This window comes from Thunnus maccoyii, chromosome 19 (assembly GCF_910596095.1).
Source record: "Thunnus maccoyii chromosome 19, fThuMac1.1, whole genome shotgun sequence".
NCBI classification, from domain to species: Eukaryota; Metazoa; Chordata; class Actinopteri; order Scombriformes; family Scombridae; genus Thunnus; species Thunnus maccoyii.
The window spans coordinates 3,365,843-3,390,550 of NC_056551.1; the positions used below are offsets into that span (position 1 = coordinate 3,365,843).

The 24,708-nt window shown below is 38.9% G+C and overlaps 1 protein-coding gene across 1 annotated transcript in view; it reads left to right on the top strand.

Moving 5' to 3' along the window:
* dcc (DCC netrin 1 receptor) overlaps positions 1-24,708 on the top strand; it is a 195,990-nt gene that overhangs the window by 102,981 nt on the left and 68,301 nt on the right. Inside the window, exons 14-21 of the mRNA XM_042396032.1 lie at positions 2,511-2,621; positions 3,990-4,184; positions 6,611-6,706; positions 14,913-15,085; positions 16,775-16,913; positions 20,432-20,539; positions 21,396-21,590; positions 21,719-21,751. Coding sequence (XP_042251966.1) covers positions 2,511-2,621; positions 3,990-4,184; positions 6,611-6,706; positions 14,913-15,085; positions 16,775-16,913; positions 20,432-20,539; positions 21,396-21,590; positions 21,719-21,751 — 1,050 coding nt within the window. The remainder of the gene's footprint in view (positions 1-2,510; positions 2,622-3,989; positions 4,185-6,610; positions 6,707-14,912; positions 15,086-16,774; positions 16,914-20,431; positions 20,540-21,395; positions 21,591-21,718; positions 21,752-24,708) is intronic.

Consider the following 24,708-nt stretch of genomic DNA (forward strand, 5'->3'; position numbering starts at 1 on the left):
AGCTATTATTTCAATTTGAGGCTTGCAGGATTTAAATGAAACTGATCTTCCTTTTCATTATTTTCCACCGATGGTTATCTTCATCTGTCTGTCCGCTCAGAAATTCATTCCCCAGTGGCAGGTGTGTGTGTGTGTGTGTGTGTGTGTGTGTGTGTGTGTGTGTGTGTGTGTGTGTGTGTGTGTGTGTGTGTGTGTGTGTGTGTGTGTGTGTGTGTGTGAGAGAGGGGGGTAGGGGGGAGGTTGTCAGCAGTAATCACTCCTGGTCACTGTCTGAGAATAAAAAACTAAATTTCAATACATAAAAAAAGCTTCACTGAGGAGATGAAGAGAATGACAGATTAAACCTTTATTAGCTCATTAATTTTACTCTTCAGTTTACACCACACAGCAGACTCAGAAGTGACAACAATGATTACATCTCCAGTCAGAGAGAATGAAAATCAAAAGGTTTAAACTCATCTGTTTGTTTGCTCTCTATCTGACTTGTTATTCCAGCAAAAATTAGAATTAAAATAGGTTCACACTAAAAATGTTCCAGAGGCAATCTGGCTTCTTTAGGCTCTACACTTCTACTAATAAAGTGGAAAACAAAAACTGGTTAAATGAAATAAGGTCCTCTGTCCAAACCAATTTCAGGAGAGAAGACAACTGCCAGCCCAGAACCTAATGCTGTTAAGAAACATTAATTTAGAGAGTTGCACACTTTGTTGCCGCATTGCTAAAGAAACTAACAAAGCATTCTGAATAGAGCGGTGAAAGAGGAGGAGCTGCTGGTCCTGGAAGTATTTCACCCAATTGTAAAATCAATGTCATTGTTTTCTAAGTCACATGTAAGTCTTGGCTATGAAGTCCAGAGTCACATCACAAGTCAAGACCAACAAGTCCCAAGTCATTACTGACAAGTCCCAAGTCAAGACCAACAAGCTCTAAATCAAGTCCAGTTCCTAAACTGTCTTGTTTCAAACAAGTCATTATGTGCTCTTCACCACATTTAATAACATTTTAAACTTATAAAGAGAGTAATAGTGAATTTAGAGGAATAATGAAAGCTTTTTTTTCTAATTTATTATTGATTACTTTCACTTACACTTAAAAATCAAACTGATCATGTATGTTATGTTATTCCTGTGTCATTTCTGAGCTAAAAGTTTTGCATGTTATCATCCATTTTTTGTTGACCACACTTAAGGTTATAATCTAAGTTAAGTCATGAGTCATATGTCTTTTCATTTTGTCCAATCAAGAGTCAAAAAAGTCATTAAATTCATGACTCAAGTTCACATGCAAACTCTCATTTCATCTCCATCCATCTATCCATCCATCCATTAGCTACACCACTTTTCCTCTAGAGAGGCGGATTAGACCCCGGACAGGTCGCCAGTCAATCACAGGGCTGACACATAGAGATAGACAGAAGCTGGAGCGCCTGGAGAGAACCCCGCAGGCACAGGGAGAACATGCAAATTCCACACAGAAGAGCCTCAGTTGTCTCAACAGGAGCACTTCAGTCTCCTGGATGATACTGTATTTATATTATGGCCATACGTTTTAGATATCAGCTTTGTTTGATGTGCTGGATGACTCTAAATACTATGATACCAATGAGCTTCAACTGCCATTGCCATGGAGAGGAAGCCAATCAGAGGAGTGAATCAAAAATGAAAGGAAAGTAGTAAAAAATGTAGAACACTTGGGAACAAATATTCAGTCACTATAGTTACTGAATTTATCCCAAACTGATCCAGAATCTGAAAACAAATCTATTTAAACTACTGAATGTTTTATCAGGTTTATAATAAGTGAAATGTTTAGCTTCAGCTCGACGTTAGCAGAGCACACAACAGAATTTTGAGCTGCCATTGGATGTTTCTTACTGAAATGCACCTTGGGAGTCGTAGTTAACTTCTCCCCTTCAGTTTTAGGGCCAGGGTTAGGGTTAGGGTTAGGGTTAGGCAGACAGGCCTGTACCTTTCACTTTGTAACAAGGATCCAGATGTTTCTAACACTGTTGTTCATCATGTACTGATGATGCAACCAGGAAGAGTTTCATGTCCATCCAACTCTCAAAGTGCTCCAGCTGAAAGTCAGATAAACTAAACCAGCCTTTCTTTTATATATTTTTGCTGTATTAACATATAATGTCAGAGCTCTGGATGGTGGCTCATGGGTACTGTAGTACTTGTGGCCATCCCACAGACTAAATTGATTGAGAAAATCTGATTAGTGTGGAAGAAGATGAAACATTTCTACCTGATTTACCATCACATAACCCTGTAGTATGATCCAGGACACTCCTAAATGTCAATGTCATGAACAGTGAAATAGATGTTCAAATCAAATTTTCCAATAGATTTAAATACTCTTGGAAGCAGCAGCATTGTCCATTTTTCTGCTTCCGTACCATTACGCCTGTTGCTATAGAAATCACAGGTGAACACCAGTATAGTTTATATATAAATGATTTTGGTATCTAAATGTCAGTTATAATGACATGTTCTCTCCCTCTGCAGGTCTGGAGAAGGGCAGTCAGTACAGTTTTCAGGTAGCAGCCATGACGGCCAATGGAACGGGTCCAGCCAGCGACTGGTACACCGCCGAGACGCCAGAGAACGACCTGGACGGTAAGAAAAAAGAGAGAGAGCATGTGTGTGTGTTTGTGAGAGCAGTGATCTGTACAACAGCATGTAAATATCTCTACTGTCCCAACACACACATAAATATTTAACCAGTTAAGGGCTGAGATGGATGGATGGAGAGAAGATTTGCCTCAGGGGAGGAGGGAGGGAGGGAGGGAGGAGGGATGGGAAGGCTGGGAGGAGGAGGAGGTAGCAGAGAGAAAGGGAAAGGAAGACAAGATGGGACACAACAGGAAAGGAGATGACCAAAATCAAATTAAATAATACATGTTTAATAAAGGATGTAAATAATATATGCCATTTTCTAGGTTAAAGCAAGTTAGAAAAACTCTTTATTTGGTCTTCCCTCTTAGTATCACCATCACTTCAGATTGTCATTGTTGTAAACTACATATATCCTAATTAATACGGGACAGTAAGCTGGCATTTGATAAGCAAAGTCATTCTCAAGAGGATAAACTATATTGGTTTAGGGTGCCAAACAAATTGGAATGTTGTCTCGCCATTTTTCATCCATCAGAACTCCATTCTGGTGTTAAATGAATATTACGGTCTCACTAGACTGCTGCTCAAAACACGAGGGAAAAAACACCACCATCATTTAGCCCCACATGTATTAAATACGCAACTTGACCTTTGTAAAACAATTCATGAAATCTCATGAATGGGAATACAGCTTTACTAAAGTCAAAAAGAAACCAGTAAAACAAACACTTTAGATCTGGTCAGCAGATGATTTCTATTATCCCTTAGGAAGATGTTTTTCCATGAAAAGCAAAAGTGAAAGAAAGCGAAAGAATTAAAGAAAAATAATGAAAGAATGAAGAGAGACAGCAAAGCAAAAACAACCAACAAATAAGATGCAAACTCTCGGGTTTGATCACCTTAAAATTTCCAGTAGAATAATTAGAGTAGCTGACCTCAGGTTGAAGCTCAGAAGAGAACGCTCTGGTCAGCAGGAAGCTGCCGAGATAAAAAACAAACACATCTATGCTAACTGTGTTTCCAGGCTGGGACAGAGGGAGACGCAAATCTCATTTCAATGGATTATCACTCAATAAAGTGATATGAAGCGTCTCTCCCCGAGGACCTAGAGGACGCTAATCTGATCTAATCTGTTGCTGAGGAATAACACAAAGTGTCAGGGCTTATTAGGGCTTAATACTCAGCTAACTGGGTTAGCACCTGTTAGCCACAGCTGCTCTAAGTACCTGCTACAGCTGCTGCTAGGAGCTTTTAAAACCGCTGGTGGTGGAGGTCATACACCAGGACTGGTGCTGATGCTGAGGAGAACTACAACCACCCTGTTTTCTTCTTCTTCGGTGTGATGTTTTGTTGTGTGTGTTTTTGCAGAGAGTCAGGTGCCCGACCAGCCCAGCTCTCTGCACGTCAGGCCGCTTCCGAACAGCATCATCATGTCCTGGACTCCCCCGCTCAGCCCCAACATCCTGGTGCGAGGTTACATCATCGGCTACGGAGTGGGAAGTCCTTACGCTGAGACGGTCCGAGTGGACAGCAAGCAGAGATACTACTCCATCGAAAACCTGGGTGAGACGGGAGATGAGGGTGGAAGAAACAGAGTCACAGTCACACGAGAGGATTGATATTAGTTTCATCTCTATGTGTCCTGTGTAGAGTTTGGTTCAGGTCATGTTTAGCTTAGCACAGAGACTGGAAACAGCAGGAAAATGTCTTCCAACAATGTCGCTTTACAAAACAATTTCCATTAACACCCTCCAGAGATATTTATATGTCATATTAGTGTAAAAAAGAACAAACATGGTAAATTGAGCATGAAGCAGTCAACAGGTCTGCTGCAGTCTGCTGATGGATTTAATTAGCTGTTCAGACACCATTAACTGTGCTGATTTTACTTCCTTACTGTTTGATTAATCACAGCTTTAACCTTTTACAACCTAAAGTTCTACAAGTAGACATCAGAAGTGTGTGTAACATTCATGGACTGCTCAGAAATGTTAAATGAATATGAACATGTATGCATTGATGGGTAGTATTCTCATCTTTGTGGTCATTTTCAAAAACAACACATAAAAAAAACAAAGATAATCCAAGTACAACGCACAGCAGAGCATACAAGTGAAATATTAAACATCTCATGTCTCCCTACTGGCAAAGCTGACTGTCCAACAGTGTCATAAATGCATGAAAATGTTACGTCCAAATTCATAGCAAAGGTTTAATGATAAAAAATAATCCATTTGTTTTAATTTAGGTGGACCAACATCAATATCAGGGTCGTTGTTAAAAAGTAAAACTTCTCCATGACGTTCTGTCAGTCATTCATTTAGCATATGTTACAGACGTGTCACAGTGGTTTTAAGCAGCCCCAGTGACAGACTCTGTCATTGACCTTATGCGGCCCGCCCATTTTCTCAGTATAGTAAGTACAAGTAAAAAGTCTCTGTCCTGATTGGTTCACAAAGCCTGCTATACAATTCTCAAAGTTGGAAAGACATGTCCACATATTTGTGGACTTCATAAGGCCTGACGCACCACATCCATCCATCACAGACGGCGCACAGTCACAGTTGTGTAGCAGCTAGGTCAACTAGCTTACTTTCACCCTCAAAAAAGTTCTGAAAATATATTTTAGGGGAACAAACAACAAGTGGGAGAAGATGTTATATGACCTGATTTTGCCTTAGTGGCAGTGATGTTTGACACCTCTGATGTAACATCAGTACACTAGTCAACAGAGCCAGAGACAGAGAGAGAGAGACAGGGATGAATCCAAAGGTTATGAGCTGAAGATTTATCAGATATTTTTTCGCCCATCACAGTCAAACCCTTTTTTTCTCATGTTCTCTTGCATCCCAAACAGTCTCATCAGCGCCAAAGTTATTCATCATTCCATGAATTCACATTTCCAACCTGCTTCTCAACACCAAATGTTTAATATGTTCATCCTCTATGAACCCTGCTGACAAAGTGTCAATATTGACACAGCATTCCCGTCTTCTATTAATTCATTATGATGATGAAATCCCCGTTTAATTACAATCAATAATTTAAAGGAATTTAATAAGAAAGCTGCTTGAGGTGGAAATCTAATTGTGAAAGGTCGAGAAAAAAAAAGAGGAAACATCCTCCCCAGAGGCCTCAACAAGCAATTTGCATGCCAAAGAAGACAATAACAAATCGGGTGAATTTTTTATACGCGGATGAAAATTCCCATCTCAGGTCTCATAATGGCACAGTAATGAAAAATAAAATCCAGCCGTCGTGTTGCATGCACACATGGGAGCGGGGTGCACATATGTACACGGCATTTATAATTCATGGTGATCATTAATTCACGTGGCGAGGCGTCTGGGGAGCGGAGCGGGCGTGTTTGTTTAACTGATGCGAGGGTTTTGACGCTACACGGAGAGAACATGCAGCATCATCACATCAACGACGACGACGCAGGACGAGGGCGCCGCATGACGATCGATTCATATGTCTGCAGTCGTCACGTCTTCACGTACTTCTGCTGCCTTCATGTGTGACAAAGCCGGGTCAGGACTGAGGAAAGGAGGTTAAACATGGAGGAAACAACTTTCACTGTTTCTCTAAGTGGAAAAAAAGTAGAAACAAACTACTGTAAATGTCTTAAATCTCAAACCACCAGAATTAAGTTAGTGTCATATTCTTTCTCAATTTTTTTTTTTGCATATAAACCAGCCAATAGAAGACACTCTTGTGGGTCAGATGATATTTTTTAGAATTTATCATGTTGGTTGTATAATAGATGAAGCTCACTGTGATCATAGTAAAGCCAAAGTAGATGATGGAAGAATGTAGGAAATGTAAAAACTGTGCTAACTTTGACTTTCCTTTGTATTGCTGAAGTACGTAAAGCTAAACATCTCAACACTCAAATCTAAAAATAATAATTATGCTGTATTAGCTGAGTGTTAAATGTCTCTCTCTGCCTCTCTGTGTCTCTCTCTCTCTCTCTCTCTCTCTCTCAGAACCCAGCTCGCACTATGTGATTTCCCTGAAGGCGTTCAATAACGCTGGAGAAGGAGTTCCTCTGTATGAGAGCGCCGTCACTCGATCTCTCACCGGTAGGGTCACACACACACACAATAGAGTCAATGATTATAATCACAGTAATCTTTGTTTACAGCACACTGGTGTTGTGTTCACATACAAGGCTGTGATACGTGTCAGATATAACAATGTGTTACGTATATAATCATGTCAGACATGATGGTTGTTAGAGTGTCAGTATACTATATTAAACTGATTCTTAAAAGAGTCAAATGTTATAAAAAGAGTGCTGGAAACTGTGACTGATGTGAATATGATAGAGATGTGTAGTAGTACTAGGAATGATAGTGATATTATCTCAATCTTTTATGGATAGCAGTAGCAACATTAGCAGCAGAAGCATTATCAGTATCTTTAGTAGTAAAAGCAGTGGCTGTATTAGCAGCCTCAGTAGAAGTCTAGTAGCGTGGGCAGTATTAGCAGCAGTATCAGGATATCAGTAGCAGTGTGTTTGAGTCGATGTTTGTGAGGACTTTATAAAGTTTGTAGGCTACTTGTAATTTTCATTCAGTGGGAAAAGCCTTTAAAGTGACAGACTCTGACAGTTTGGTCTCAATCCGAATGCAACAGCACCAAGTCCTGAAATATTCATACTGAAGAAACTGTTTTCACACATAGTCAAACCCCATCTGTGTGTGTATATCACATACTGTAGGTACGGCTTACACCCATAGTCATTACTGTGTGCATAGGAGTTGGCAACATAATGAAACAACCACATAGGTCATTTGTACCTCCAGAACAACACATAGGAGTGTTTTCTAATATGCCAACCACTAGCTGCAGTAAAAAAAAATTATGTTTCACAGTGAAACCACAATGCTGTTGTTAAGGTCTGGCACAAAAACCACTTGGTTAGGGTTAGAAACAGATCATTGTTTCCTTAAAATTATGCAAATTTCATCATCATGGCAACAGTAAACACCAGGACAATCGTCGTTATGGTTTTTTAAAAAAATGTCCCAACTCGCGGTTGGAATTGGAAAGCATCTCCTGCAGCTACGTCCACGTTTTGCCATCCACCAAAGCCAGCCTGCCACCTCCTGATACGAAAATGTGTCACCTTATATTGACATCATCTGAACCGCATCACTTCCCCAGATCAATTACTACAGCTGCTAGGTGGCATAAACATAACTAAAGGTTGTTTTTGCCGGCTGAATTTTAGACCTATATTGTCATTTTTCTTGTGGGGGCGGGTGGGAGTGTATATATGTGTGTGTGTGTGTGTGTGTGTGTGTGTGTGTGTGTGTGTGTGTGTGAGAGAGAGAGAGAGACTCATTAGCTCTTCCTGCAGACTATGGGCTGTAGAAGTGAGATAAATGAAACACATCCAACTCACAGCCAAGTTTCATCTTATGAATTAAACAGCCGGCCCTCCTCTGCTCACCCAGCAGCCTGCAGCTGACATAAATCCTTTATTACTCTCATAAAAACGCCACATTTCTGAGGTTTTTCAACCTTCATGATGTGATGATAGTCAGAGCAAAAACTAGCAGCAGAGACCACTCGCTTCACCAGCTCACCGCATTTTCTTAACCTTCGTTACACGATGTTTTTACAGTGAACAAAATTGTTTTTACCTGTACTTGTTGTCTTTTAAATGAGATTTCATGAAGAAGAGGAGGAACAAGTGCAAGAGAGGACACATGAAGGTCAGATATGGATCAAGAGAGGGGGAGAAAAACAGTTGAGTGGGGGCAGAGAGAGACATTTGATGGACTTCAATCAAAGCTCATTGAAAGAGGAGGGAAGCAAAAAAGAGAAATATATGATGGCAGGGAGAGAAAAAGAAAGAAAGATTGAGACATAGACACATAAGATTAACAGAAACATAATATTTTTGTCTTTTGGCTGAATTAGCTTATAATGTGTCATGTTTAAGTTCATCAGCAGAGGGCTAAATGATATTAGCCTGATAAAAGTTCTGCTTCTGTGTCTTCATCCTACAGCTGGCCATATCAGCAAAACACTGTAGAACCGCCTATTTTACCATGACCTAAAGATCCATAGAGACACATGACCCACTCAACAAAATATTGCCAAAAAGACCAGGCCATAAAACTTATATGAATTCTAATGAAAGAGTATTGAAGGAGTCTAAAGATGCATTTTAGGAGTGATTGTAGTGTGGATGGGAAGTAAACATGTGGCTGTGACAGCTGGGATGAACAAAGGACCATGTTTAGACACATCTTTGGTTCTATAGAGACACATAAACACATCTGGAGTTCTGCAGAAGCATGTAGACACACGTGTCGCTCTGCAGAAATATATAAACACATCTGATATTCGTTATGATGTGTAGCACATCTGGAGCTCTGTAGAGATTTGTAAACATATCTGGAGTTCTGTAAAAGTATGTAAAGACATCTGGAGTCCATCAGATATACTTCAACACATCTGGAGTTCTGTAGAGATACATAGACACATCTGAAGTTCATCAGGGATCTCTGCATCTGGAGCTCCATAGAAATACAGTCACATCTACTGTTATAGACCTATGTAAACACATCTGGGGTTCTGTAGAAATATGTGAAAACATCTGGAGTTCTATAGATGTATGTAGACACATCTGGAGTTCTATAGACCTATATCAACACATCTAGGGTGCTGTAGAAACATGTAAATACATCTGGAGTTCTATAGACCTATATCAACACATCTGGGGTGCTGTAGAAATATGTGAAAACATCTGGAGTTCTATAGATGTATGTAGACACATCTGGAGTTCTATAGATGTATGTAGACACATCTGGAGTTCTATAGACCTATATCAACACATCTGGGGTGCTGTAGAAATATGTAAATACATCTGGAGTTCTATAGATGTATGTAGACACATCTGGAGTTCTATAGACCTATATCAACACATCTGGGGTTCTGTAGAAATATGTGAAAACATCTGGAGTTCTATAGATGTATGTAGACACATCTGGAGTTCTATAGACCTATATCAACACATCTGGGGTGCTGTAGAAATATGTAAATACATCTGGAGTTCTTTGCAAATTCATAAACTCATGGAGTTCTACAGCTATATGTAGACACATCTGGAGTTCTATAGAAATATATGAACACATCTGGATTTCTGCAGAGATATACGACAGTTGTAGTATGACAGTGAGGTGTTGATAAGCTGAGGCCCTGAGGGCTGAGACAGAAACTAAATCCAGTACTGTTCTGACAAGGTCATCAACAGTAACACACATACTTTCTGTCTTGTCATGGCGAGACAAGCTGAATTCTCTGTCACTTCGTGGCGGCAGGCTGCCAAAGAGTTTTTTTACGAGAGCTTTAAAAAACGGTTCGTTAACGGCGGGATCCTCGTTAATATACTGCCTCGTCCTCGCTTCACCACCCGCACACTGCAGAGATACAACTGATCCTCAACCAACCACCACACTGCCATTAAATCAACGTCTGGAGGACCGCAGAGAGAGAGAGAGAGGGAGAATGGCAGGAGGGACAGGAGCAGTATGAAAGGATGGAGGGAGAAAGAGGAGGAGGAAGATAGGCAGAGAGGGAGTAAGGGGAGAGAGTGAAATGGGGAAGGAAAGGGTGAGGTGAGTGAGAGAGGAGGATTTAAGTAAAGACAGAAGATAAGGAAAAGGAAGGAAAGAGGAAGGGATGAAGGCAGTGAGGTGGGAGGGGTAAGAGAGGAAGGGAGGAAACAAGGGATCGCCGAATAAATGTGAAAAGGAGGAAGAAAAGTGAGCAAACGGAGGAGGGATGTGGAGAGTAATGAAAAGAAGGGAGTGAGGGAGGAGAGAGCAGATGAAGGAGTGCGGTGAGGGAGGAGGAGGAGGAGGAGGAGGAGGAGGCGTGTCCTCCATCCTCATTAGTATTCTGTCCTGACTGGAGCTTTATTGTGATGCTGGACGACCAGTTTAACCACGACAACGCCTCCTGCAGCTCGCCCCGCAGCTCCAAACACCTCCTTCATCAATCTCTCCCTCCCTCTCTCTCTCTCTCTCTCTCTGCTGGCCTGCAGCTGTACATCCCTCTTCAACAGCAACACATTAGATGTCAGTGTTGATTCTCTCAGTGGTCTCGTTTACACTGCAGACACAACGGGACAAACCTGCTTTATCTCCCAGAACCCATCCTGCCTTCACACGAACCCATGAGGTCGTAGTCTCCACACTGAATATGAATACTGAATATGTTCAGTAATCAAGTGCTTTAAATCTAAAACTTAAGCCTTAAAACTAAAGTAATTGATAACTTATTGTCCAGCATCACTGTTAAGAGGCCGACTTCAGCGAATCATATCACACAGTTCATCAGGTTTAAAGGAAAACAACATTTTACTACAACTTGTGTTTTCTTTTTGTAGTTTTGTGCGCCATTTCTTTTAGTCCTAATAACATGGTACTCATTAAGTTCATTGCAGAGACGTGGGAACACAGTGGCATCTCTAAATAGTCTGATGGGGCAAGAAACAAGAGCAGTCAGATGATTAAGCAGGTTGGAAACAAGCCAGTCGTTTATCCAGAAGTCTGTAAACCACTTTATTTGGGGGTAAAACTGAAAGCACAACTAAAATAATGCTGGTAGAAACCCCTCATTACACAGGAAAACTGTGTGTGTTAAATATAGAGCAGTATAGGTTAAAGTGGAAGCAGAAACATCAGTCTGTAAACTGTGACAGATGTTTATAACAGTTTTTCCTACAGTTTGCCCGTCTGATTGTCTGACTGCTCGTTATTTCTTGACCTGCCTGACGTCTTATTAGTGACGTCCTTGTGTTCCCAGATCTCAATTATTAATTACAAAAATAAACCCCAAGTTGTGATAAACTGCAGCGGGTCATTCATATGGACGCAGTCAGCTCCACTACAGTAATTCACTAAAGCCGAATGTAACGGACATGATGTTCCGACTGCAGCAAAGAAGCATTCAGAGCTGTATGTAAAACAGTTATCACACTGACTGAAAATGTCCTCATTGGACCAGGTGACATTATCGATGTCGGGGGTTAAGCCTTTATTAGAGGGACGGTAGAGAGTAGATAGGAAATAAAGAGGAGAGAGAGATGCCAGATTGAACCACTGACGTAAAAAAACAAAACAAAAAAACCCCAATATTTATGTTACAATATTTTAATGAAAATAGGTTACATGTCAGCCATAAGGGCTTGACAAAATAATTTCATAAATTGGTCCAATCCAAGGATATTGAACAATAAGAAGAGCAGTTTAGAGTTTAAATCATAAGTCTGGTTTTAACCCTTGTGGTAACCAACAGAGATCCCACACACACCTGTAGCCCACTTCACCCAAAATCATTCCAATAGTCTAAAAGATTATGAGGGCTGATGATGTTGAGCCTGAGGAGAGAGACTGTACAGCGAGAAATGATTTGTTCCAGTAACACTTTTAAAATCTGTGTGAGTGTGTGTGTGTAAAGGCACTGAGATCAAAAAAATAGATGTTAGAATCATTTCTCATAAAAAAGACAAAAAGCTGCATCTTCCTCTGGTCTTTTTTCCTGCTGTTTGTATAGAAACGAGTGAAAATGGAACCAGAAGAAAAACATGAGTGTTGTTTTTTTTCGCTTTTACTGTCCTTGATTTATATTCAAGGAATTGGAGCAACATTTAAGAGGTCTTATAATCCCTTAGAATCTGTATTTAATATTTATACATTTAATTATTCATTTGTAATTTTGATTCTATTGTTCTTTTAATTATTTATTTTTTGCATCCTGCATTTTTAATTCAATTATTGCCTTTATTTAGTATCTTGCCTTCTGGACTTAATGTCATCAGTGTCAGTCAGCAACATTGTGACAAACAATCAGTAACAAATCCTCATCACTAGCTACCCTGCAGGCTGTTTTACTTATTAAATGCATACAATTAAAAAATAAGGGTTCTGTTTGAATTCATGTCAGTGATTTTGCAGTGAACCAGAAAACAGCATTGTTAAGTTCAGAGCTGATGTGTGTGTGTGTATTTTCCTCTACCTGTGTCACTAACTGTGTTTCTGCTTCCAGTAGGTTTGACTGTGTGTAGATCAGAGATCACAGAGCTGGAATCAGCAGAGCAGCTTTTATCTTTTTTTTTTGCGTCACTTCACTGTGCTCGTTCCAGCTCTCTGTTAGCATCTGTTAGCATCTGTTCTATGTTCTGCTGCCTTCAGGTGCTCCTCCACCCTGAATGTCCTGGTTCAGCAGCCACATTTACACCCCCCATGAGGTGTTCAGGTGCTGTATGTCAGAAACAGAACTGCCTTTAAAACTATTTAGTAATATGAAAATAGACAAGAAAAATCTCAACTAAGGGAGGATAATATTTGAATCTAATAAACATCACCAGTGTTTTATTTTAGGTTTAGGATTTCTGGGCTCGCATCTACAGTATTTCTGAAAGCACCTGAAGGCAGCATCTTTTCTCTGATTGGCTGGAGACACTGATCCATGGCGATGGGTTTCATTTATTCAATTGTACAAAAGCAGCATATGAATTGACATGCTGGATGGAAATCAAATATTGTGTCAGGTGAAAAGCTTGTATCACCAATGTTAACATATATATATAATTTCTTTTCTTTTGTTTATAAAACCCCCAGAACCTCTTCACTACATGTGGAATACCATTTCACATGTGACTGTCAAAATAGAAAGTCACATGTGCTTTTCAGATATTTAACATCTAAAATGTAAGACATCTCGTGTGACAACTATGGAAGCTGAGAATGGCAATTGTTTTTTTTAATGCTGTTATCTGAAGATGACAAGTAAATGATCTCGTGATCTCAAGATAACAAAGCTTGTTTTCTCATGATAACGGGTTAATTTATCTAATTAGCTTGAGAAAACAAACTGTCGATTTCTCAAGATAATGAGATAACGACTCTTTGAGATGACAGGCTAATTAGGGAGAACTCAAAAATGAGTGTCTGCTTCATTTTATCACACCTGATTTCAGCTTTCAAGATCATAACTGTTGGGGAGGATTCATCCCTAGTAGTAAGGGGTTTCTATAAGCCTTATTAACAAATGACTAATTAACTCAATATATCAATACATATTTGTACATCCAAGCACTACAAATAACCTTTTCTGAATAAAATATGACAGAAAACAACATTAAACAGATGACAGCGGTGAGTTTACATCGGCCGAATCCTTCCATATAAAAGCAATGTTAAAGTTGCCCAGCAGATGTCGCCATTTCGACTGTATCGAATGTTTCGAAACAGTGAACCATTTTCAACACAATTGCTTCATATGACTCACTGCTATCTCTAGATAACAAAGCTCCTTTTCTCAACATAACGAAATAATTAACTTGTGATCTTGAGATGACGGCATTAAAAAATGTAATCGCAAGCGCAGCTGTTTTCCGCTTCCATAGAAAACATCGAGTTTAACATCTGCTTTTTTTTTGTCAAGGCTATTTTTTTATTTCCATAAACTAAGCTTTATGAGGTTACACTTGTTATATTAGGTTAAACTAAGGTTTAACTCCTAGCTCTCGCCATTGGCTTTGTCATTTATGAAAACACTGTATTTTCTGATATTGCATTCCTGCAGCTGCCATACTGGTGAGCAGAAAACCTGCTATTCTCAGTCCTGCTAGCATAACATGAGATAGTAACAATATTTAAAAAGAAAAGCAAAAGTGCCAAACCCAGAGCTAAATTTGACCATATCATGGTTGTTAGCAATTAAAAGTGCAGTGGTGGATTTTAGCATTGAAAAATAGATAAAGATGAGACCTGCGGATGTTCAGCTGATACTGCTCTGCTGTGTTTCGTCCTTTAAGCCCCGCCCCTCTGTGGATCTGTGACTCCACTTCCTGTTTAGAGTGACGGCTTTTATCTTTCACTGTCTTCTTACTCTTTGTCTTTTTTCTCTCCTGTTTTTCACTTCCTCATCCATCCACTCCTCCTGTCCTCCTTTCCCTCCACTCACGCACATGGCTGCCTGCTGCATGTCACTTCCAAACCTGCATGTCCTCTGTTTATTCTTTTATTTTACATTGTTTGTCTATATGAACATGTAACAAATCTATATTAATCTGAATATATGCTTGTGCCACTCATTTCTCCACATAAAAACCATCATTATCACACATTCATTGCACTGTATGATCTCATTAAATATCACCAAAAACCCGGGTTACCGTTAACGACCCCACCTCAGACCCCATAGACCCATCTGAGGATGACCTCTTCCACCTCTTTGATAAATACCCCACTCCCATGCCAGACACCAGCACTCCTATGATCCCCCCTGTGGGGGTCCAAGCTGTGGCTCTCTCCTCGGACTCGGTACGCGTCTCCTGGGCTGACAACTCCATGACCAAGAACCAGAAGTCATCCGAGGTCCGCTACTACTCCGTCAAGTGGAAGACCAGCTACTCCACCAGCGGCAAGTACAAGGTAAACACCGGCAATCGATGTTAATGTGCAGCTGTTCTACATTACTACTTAGTTTAACACTGTCTCTGCCAGAGTTACGAACATGTTCAAGTCAGACTCGAGTCATGATGATTTAAGACTTGACTTGACAACATCAAAAAAGACTTGGAACTTGACTTTGACTGTTGATGCCAATTAATTGACTTAGGACTTGTTGGTCTTGACTTAGGATTTGTTGGTCTTGACTTAGGACTTGTTGGTCTTGACTTAGGACTTGTTGGTCTTGACTTAGGACTTGTTGGTCTTGACTTAGGATTTGTTGGTCTTGACTTAGGACTTGTTGCTCTTGACTTAGGACTTGACTTGGGTCTTACCTGTCTTGACTTAGGATTTGATTTGGGACTCATTGGTCTTGACTTGGGACTACATTTGAGACCTATTGGTCTAAGTGTGTCTGCAATGAAATGCATACATTGCATACACTTTATCAGACAACACTTAAACTTGTGTATTAAGCCCCCCTACCTACATTTCTACTTCACAGCATCTCCACCAGATGCTGCTGATTGATTATCAGCTGATAGGATTAAACATCATTCATGTGCTGCCTGCACTCAGTTGAAGCAGGTGTCTTGTTCCTTGCTGCTATATAACAAGTGGCATGCTGGCACAACTAAATGGAGCGCAGCTTGTGTTAACAGTAATTGTGGAAGATCAAGGAGTTTTACAAGCAAGACTCACAGAACAGAAAATAGACTGGAAAATTACAACGGCTTTGACTCTATGGCGGTGCAAGAGGAGAAGTATTTAAGTAAGACATAACCTTGATCATTTGGATTGTTCTGAAAAGAAGACCAACTCCTTCACTGTTCTTGTCATGTTATCCTTTTGACGCTGTGAACAATTTTTCTTCTGTGAACTGTGAACTTCAGAAAAAGTTTGAAAATAATTTGGTTAAAAACACTTGAAATAGAAAATCAGTATAAGGGCAGACAGTCTGCTCACCTTTACAAAGAACAGATGGAGGGAAGCAGAAAGACCTTTTCTTCCTTTTTTCTCTCAGATTCTTAAGAAAGATGTTTTCTTAGTGAAACAAGGACAAACAGAGGCCTAATCTTAAAGTGAAAATATAACCGAGTTAATTGAAATAATCTTTTTATAAATACAAACAAAGAAGGACTGACTGTCTCCATAACAAAAAGGAAAAAGGAAGACAAACACATTTCCAAAGTTTTATGAAACTTTGAAGGAGTTGTTCATGTCAGTATTTCTCTGTATTATCTATATTGTGTTTACAGTATGTATACCTACAGTATATATGTTGTCATATCCAATATATACATTTTCAGAGTCTAACTGATAAATTGCTTATATAAGTCATTGCAAATGTGCAATATATAGCAGCAACCTAACTGGACAACATCATCTCTGAAATTGAAATTCATAGTTTCAAACTGAGATATCTGGATGTTCTGCCTCTGGCTAATGTAAGCCAGACTTCAGGTTTAAGTCCAGGCTTGGAACTTTTTTTTCCCCTTTAAATCAGATTTATGCAAAATGAAAAATATCAGTGAATGTTTAAATTTACAAGTTAATGAGGAGCAACTCTATAATGTCTTTTGACAGTCTTGCTAATGTATTGACAAACAACTTCTTTTTCAGATATATTGTAAAAGTGTATTAACTTCTGCAAATGTGTTGTGTGTCCAGTCTGCAGACACCACAGCGCTCAGTCACACCGTCAATGGCCTCAAACCAAACACCATGTACGAGTTTGCTGTCATGGTAACCAAAGGTCGCAAGTCCAGTACCTGGAGTATGACTGCACACGCCACCACATATGAAGCAGGTAAGTCTCTCACACACACAAACACACACACCATGTCCTTCTATCATTGTGAAGACCCCAACTGGTACAACATTCCCTAACCCTAACCCCAAGTCTTAACCCAACTGCCCTTTGAAGAAGTGAGGAACAGTCAAAACGTCTTCAGTTTCCATACCTTGAGGTATGAGTAACATTATGTTGGCAGTTTAAACACACAATATGTATGCATACGTGGCATCATGGGAGTTATTAAACAACCAGCATCTTCAGGTTAGGATAACTCCAGTGTTCATTGTTGGCAATGTTTTTACCTGAATTATCCGCAGACATCTCTATGAGGTTTTGTTTATGATGTTTGAAGGGTTTTTTCATGTATGACGTAACAGGAAAACAGTTCATTGCATTAAACATTTTGATTATCATATTTTGATAGTTTTATATGTTATTTGACATACCTTGTAAAATACAAGCATATCATATCAATATTGGAAAAATATCCATATTAATGTAGTGATTCATTTGAAACACAGCCCTAATGTGCATTTACTCTCCTGTGGAGGTATTATGTTTTCTTTGTTGGGGTCTTATAAAGGTAATATATATAATATATAATGATTTCTTCCGGTTTGATTTTGATTTCAAAAGTGTGCAGATACACTGTGACCATATTGTACACCTGTATGGATGTTATTATTAGCTATTCAGCTGGAAGCCAAACAGTTCATGAATGAGCCAGTGATTGGGAAAAGTGAACAAAGCAGCTAATGCAAATCAGCAAGTGCAACTTCTTGAACGATAAACTAAGTGGACCTTGAGTTCAGTTTTGTCTTGTCAAACTGCTGTTCCCAAGGTCAAGAGTACTTTTACACTCAAGGTTGTGTTTGGTTTTAGAGTTTAAGTGGTTGATTCTTTTTTTAAAAAAGTTGTAATAAACTTTTCTTCTGTTATTTCCTCCTCACTGACATGTAAAAACCCCTGAATGCAGGAAGTTCACAGTTTTTCTCAGGGGATTTGTTGAAAGTCATTCAGGGGAAAACAGAGAATCACTGAATGAGGACAGGTTCAGGAAACGTAGGTACATCAAAACAATAAGGTGCCAAACTTCCTTTTCTTTTTACCCTCCCTGAATAGTGATTAGTTATAATAAGGAGCGTTAACAGAAGTCATGTTTTGGTTCAGTGAGTTGTCACAGAGAAACTCCACTCACCCCCGCAACAACAACACAACTGTCTGCAACAATGAAACAGAACCGCACACTGAAATCAAAATGTCAAGGTATCCCTTTCAGGATGTTTACAATCATGTTTGTCGGATTTGTCATCCAATTAAGCGTGAACGGCATTACCCCGCTGGCTCTCTGGGGCCTGCTGGAATACATTGACATTCAGAGCGAGCATACGGACTGAGCCCACTCAGTCCCTGCAGTGATCCACTGGCTCTGGACACACAAACACTGACCACATTTTCACAGCAAAAGACAGAAAAAACCGCCTTGACTGCAGCTCATAATACCTCTGCCTTACTGTTAGAAATAATCACCTCCTGTGTCTAAGGACACAAGACACTAGTTAAAGGACAATATATCATACAGTATTTGGTGAGGTAAAGCAGATCTTATACTTAGTCTGAGAAAAGAGTACATTAAATTTGCAGCAAAGTCTAATGGGCAGATCATTGTGCAGTTTTCATGCTGATGAACCCTTTACACCACAATTCCCAAGCTTTGGAATGGGCACCCCACCTGGGGTTGCCTGATATGTAAATGGAATTGCGAGACATCTGCTAAAAAATAGATACATTTTTGATAAGTAAATAATAAAGATCCCTCCAGACATATTTTAAAATATATGAAACATATTCTCCTTTAAAAAATAAATTGTGACTGATATGTTTTTTCCACCAAAAAAGTTCATGAAGTTTCATTTAAATTAGAAAATATAAAAAAATGTAAAAATAAAAGCAGAATGGTTTAATTTTGTTGCTTGACCCTTGAACTGCATCAACCTTGACAGTCACAAGATGTTGACATGACCTGGCATTCAGTGCAGTTCTATAAATACATTGATATGCCAGCAAGCAAAGAGACTAAATGTCTTTGAACTAAAGCCCCCGCAAGAGTTTATAATATCACACTATCTAGCAGAGCTGCTTTACTTGACAAGAATTGTTTGACTCATTTTGCTTCAGTGCCATGGGCTCTTCTGGGAGTTAATAATCTAAAATACAACCAAAATAGTTGCTGTTTTTGCCGCAATTACTGTTGGGCCCATTGTAACTGAAGAATCCAAAACAGAATGATCTTTGTTTTCCCTAAAATAAGGGAAATCTTCTGCAGCTCGACACTGAACATATTCTGTATTTTAGTACTTATCTGTAAATGGTGTATTCAATGGAGCACCATCCACATCAAGAAAGATCACATGAGAAGGCAAATTTTAAATCATTCATTCATGATAAATAAAAAAAAAAAAATGGCTCCAGGACGCTTCCCTTGGGGACCCCGTTGATTATGGACGTTCTATTAACAGTCACCTTTAAAAATATACCTGTGAGATAGGATTGAATCCATTTTGCATTATAACCAATGACACTTAACATGAAGAGTAAAGTCAAGTTAGGGCTTTAATGTAATTCCCAGCATTGCCAACAAATCAGTCAGAATACTTGAGAAAATGTGTGTGGGAGTTAAGGGCCTTATATGGGTGCTAAAAAAGTTCTGTATGATTTCAGCTCACAGTTTTGGAGGTGGTTTGTGTCTGATTTGAATCCAAACTTTGTGTCATGTCATTTGCTTACAGAATTCCGGTGTTATCATTAGCCAATACATTTTAGACATAGTTTATGTTAACTATTGAACTTGGGGGTTTAGTCAATATTTCATTCAATATTTTATGCTCAGTATTACCCAATCAACTGCAGGTGTGGTTATGACAGGTTCAAATACTATCAGTCATGTCCACGCTACAGTCAGTGATGATGTTTCATTTAGCGCCATTATGAGAAAATTATTTTTTGTCCAAATACTTTTATTTGTGAATAAATATCTGCAAAACTAATGACAATTCCAACAGTTGTACTTTTTCTTTAGTGCCATATAGCAAATGCAACTAAAATGCTGAACATAATTAAAAATTATTATTTAAAAATAATCCTCGGTAAGCGTTATGCTAGTATTGTAAGTGAGATCATGTTAGCATGCTGACATTAGCTCAAAGCACCGCTGTGCTTTAGCCTCAGAGAGGCTAAACTTAGCCAATAATCTGCTTGCTATAGCCTGATACTTCATGGACTGAACATTTCCCAAAATATTAAATTATTCCTTTAATCACATTAGTTGCATTTTAATGGACATGTCAAGGTGTGGGTAACTCATTGTATTTCAGCAAATCATCTGCTCATTTACTTAATGAACCCCCAAACAGTCTAACCTTCATCAGCTGAAATGCAGAAACTGAAGCTAATTGCACCATCATCTCATTCTGCCACCTCTCACACTGCTTTTTTCTCTCCTTTTCTTCTCGTCTATGCATAATGGACAGCTCCTAGCTCCGCCCCCAAAGACCTGACAGTGATCAGTCGTGAAGGACGACCCCGCGCTATTTTAATCAGCTGGCAACCGCCGATGGAGGCTAACGGACGAATCACAGGTGAGTGTCCACACAAACATACCAATCACCACACGTTACATACTTGCTGCTCAATTCACACTCACTGTTCATCATCAGAGGTAATAGTTATTTTAATTGTTGACTAAACTGCTGATTTTATCAGTTAATATATTAGTTAATATATTAGTTGATATATTCGTTTATCAGTTAATATATTAGTTGTTTAGTCCGTCAATATTTGAAAGTAGGCAAACATTTCCTTACTGATAATATCAACAAAGTGTTCAAGAGTACAAGTATTCAGTTGTCACTCTGCGTGTCCAAACACACACACACACACATACAGCCACACTTTCTTCCATTGTTTTCTCTCTCTTCCTCTGGGCGATCGGCCTGGCTGCAAACGCGTCTGTTTTAACGAGCTCTGCTGCTCCTGCTGTGTCCCGGAGGACGAAACAAACGCTCCCTGCAGGGATAACAGAACAGCGTTGCACAACACACACTCACAGAGATCATATATTTTTAGATCTGAGATGCTTTTGTACTTTGTTTTATTCTATATGTTATGTCTAATTCCATTTAAAAATATTGTATCTCACATTTTACTTCTAAAATGCTAAACATCTTTCTGTCTTTATCATCTAATGAAAGAGTAGTCTACATGCCTCTACGGGTCTTACATGACAGTGGTTATATGAGATATCTTCTGTCCTATGGGTCATTTTCCCTGATACATACATTATAATATTTTTATAACAAACTGGATGAGAATTTTTAAAAAAAAATTAACTCTTACCTATAATTTTTGTCTGACGATCACATCCTGCACTGTACTCTGGATAAGAACATTGTTGTTTTTTTAAACTCATATAACATGTAAATACTTGTCTGACAGGCTACATCCTGTACTACACGCTGGATAAGAACATGCCAATAGATGACTGGGTGATGGAGACGATCAGCGGCGACCGGCTGACCCATCAGGTTGTCGATCTGAACCTCGATACGGTTTATTACTTCAGGATTCAGGCCAAGAACGCCAAAGGAGTCGGCCCACTGTCTGAGCCCATCCACTTCAGGACCGCCAAAGGTCTGTCAGTGTGTCTGTCTGTGTGTGTGTGTGTGTGTAACTGAAGATCAAGACCTGCTTTATGTGTAAATGTATTCCTTTGTTTTATAATTTATAAGTTTAGCTGAATCTTTCTGGTTGTCTTTCAGTGGAACATCCAGACAAGATGGCCAATGATCAAGGTAAGCTTTTTCCCTGCTGGTGCGTGTGCGTGTGTGTGTGTGCGTGTGCGTGTGTGTGTGCGTGTGTGTGCGTGTGTGTGTGTGTGCATGTATGTGTGTGTGTGAATTTTAGATTATGCATCTGTCATCATGTAATTTGCATATGTAATCATCAAATCATCTTTAATCTTGAAATTATTTACAAAGTGTGTCTCTCATTAGATCATCTCTGATTAAAGTTAATATTCAAATTAGCTTCAAAATCTTGATCTTAAAATCATCTTTGATCTTCAAACATCTTCTCATTTCATGTCTTTTTATCAGATCATCTCTAATTCAAGTCAAATTATCTTCAAATCATGTCTGATTTTCAAATCATCTTCAAACAATCTTCAATAATCTATAGTTTTACAAAGAATATTATCGTAATTTCTTGTAAAGTTTAAATTATCCTTGATCTCAAATTCTATTTGATCTTGAAATCACATTGTTATCTATTATCTCTGATCCTCAAATTATTTTTTATCTACTTTTCTGTGTTTTGTTCCTCAATCACAATGACAACTAAAGGAAATGTAGTGTGTATGATACAGCCGTGCTGCTGATGGGGTACAAGTTTACAAGACTGATAAAGTTGCTGAACATAAGCAGATGAATGTTGAATAGCATCATGTATTCACAGGTAAATTACAGCAGGACATTCTCCCAAACTTTACACAGTATTTCAGGATCCAAAGACATAACAATGATAATAGAATTATAGTAATTTTAGTGTTATATTTATATTGCGTGCCATCTATAGGTGAAATGTGATCAGTATTTTTACAGATTTGCTAGATGTGCACACGTCACCCACCTTGCAATTGCATGATGCGTTCAAAGATTATGGCACATAGGCCACATCTACAAAACTTTGGTGACCTTCACATTATAGAAAAATTGGTCTGCAATATAAAACAACAAAATTCAATTTTTTTCAGGCTCATTCACATATGTTTTGTCATGTGTGGTGAAGATTTGGTGAAAAATGTAGAGGAAAATGCAAAAAAGGGGTTAGCAGAAATGGGTGAGGCTAGTACACTATCCAAGGATCTTTATTCTATGACTCACAGTACAAGGGTTATTTAAAGTATTACTGGCCATATGGTGGCGGTGGTGTTTGAATGTAGATGCCCAATATATGTGCCAGATATGATTCCTGTGGCACAAACAATCTCTGAGATTCTCTTAGTTTTTTATGCGATTTATTCAAATCCCCATCGACTCAATGTAATTATTCTCCAACTAAAAGCTTTGTATTTCAAAAGAGGATATAGCTATGAAAAGTAGGAGCTGGATTTGACTATTTGAACAACTAGCTAAAAGTATGGTGTATGGGGAGGTATTATTGTGCCAGCAATCACACCGATTTAAATAAATTGAATGGAAGTCAATATTCTTTTGTTCTTATCAATTGTAATCTGATTCTCAACTACTGTCAGCTGTCAAATGATTACGAGTAAGGGAAAAAAAGAATGAAGGGAAGAGAGTTTAGAAAGAGGTGAGGTGTGAGGAAAAGATTAGAAAAAAGGAAGAATGGAAGGGAGAAAACAGAAATAAAGTTGAAAAAGCTTAAGAAGGAATGAAGGAAGAATGAAGAGAGGAGAGAAGGATGAGCCTGGCTTGACTGGCTGAAATCTCAGTTTTGTTTGTCACATGTGCACTAATGAGAAATCATTCAACGAGAAAAGGAGACAGAGATGAAAAATGTGAAAACAGAGTAAGTTACTTCATTTTCTTCTTAATTGAATTTATTTTTCACTTTATGCAAACAACTCTGACTCATCAAGCTGGAGGAAAGTCGTTTGTTAATTGCAAGGCAAAAATCATTTTTCTTCAGACGGAGAGAAATAAAAGCAGGGAGAGAGAGGAAGAAGAAGCTTTTGTCATTATTAATGCAGACATATGGGAGGCGATGGAAAAGAACTGTTTACCATATTTAAGTTTGTCAAATTAACTCAGACATAATTAACGCTCTGCTCTCTGGTTCTATTCATCAGCCGCTGCAAACAGCAAGCAGGATGGGACATGATGCTAATGAAGGCTCAAAACTTTTTTAATTTGCTCCACTAAACTTTGAAATCTCACAGCAGCTGCTTAAAGCATTGTTTCTCAAGTAGTAGTCTGTGGTGTAATTGCAAGGAGTCTGTGAAATAATAAAAAATATATTTTAAAAAGATCCTATGGCTTTTACAGACATACCACATTTCTTCAAATAATGGTCAAGGCTTTTATTTACCTCAACTACAGAAGGTACCAGGCCTTTATTTAAAGCAGACTTGTATTAGAGGCAGGCCTTTATTTCTAAATCCCTGTGTTTGATAATTGGTCATATTTCAGTACAAAGCCGCTCCTGTTTGCCCTATTAAAGTTACTGCATTATGCTGTTAAAGTTACTGCATTACATCAAAATATGCACTCCACTGGCTGAGAGAACATAACGGGCGGTTTTGTAGTCTTTAATGCTCAATTTTATTTTTAAAAAGCCTTTGAATTTAAAGTATAATGAGCGGGATTCTCAGTATCAGACTGTTGTTACAGTTATAACATGCACAGAAAACAACATCACATAGTGTTGTAGCATTTGATTCCTGTAATGCACACCTGCAAGCTGTCCAGTGTATGCTGGACTTAAACAAACAGCAGTACATCGTCAGTAAAAAAAAACAGAAATGGAAATCGGAGGTAACCAAACACACCTCATTTCTTGGCTGCACTCAGAGACATTTTGTCTTAGTTAGGAACAGAATTGGAGATAAGGAAAAACCCTGGTGAAGCCCAAAGAGAACATGCAACAACTTCCTTCAACCCTCTTCACAAAGTTGCCACCTAAAGGGAGCAATTCACCATTACCACTGACTTAAAAGTGCAGACTCTTATTTCAGCTTCTTCACACTTGGCTGCAAGCCGCCCCAGTCCCGTGCTCGATTCATAAACCA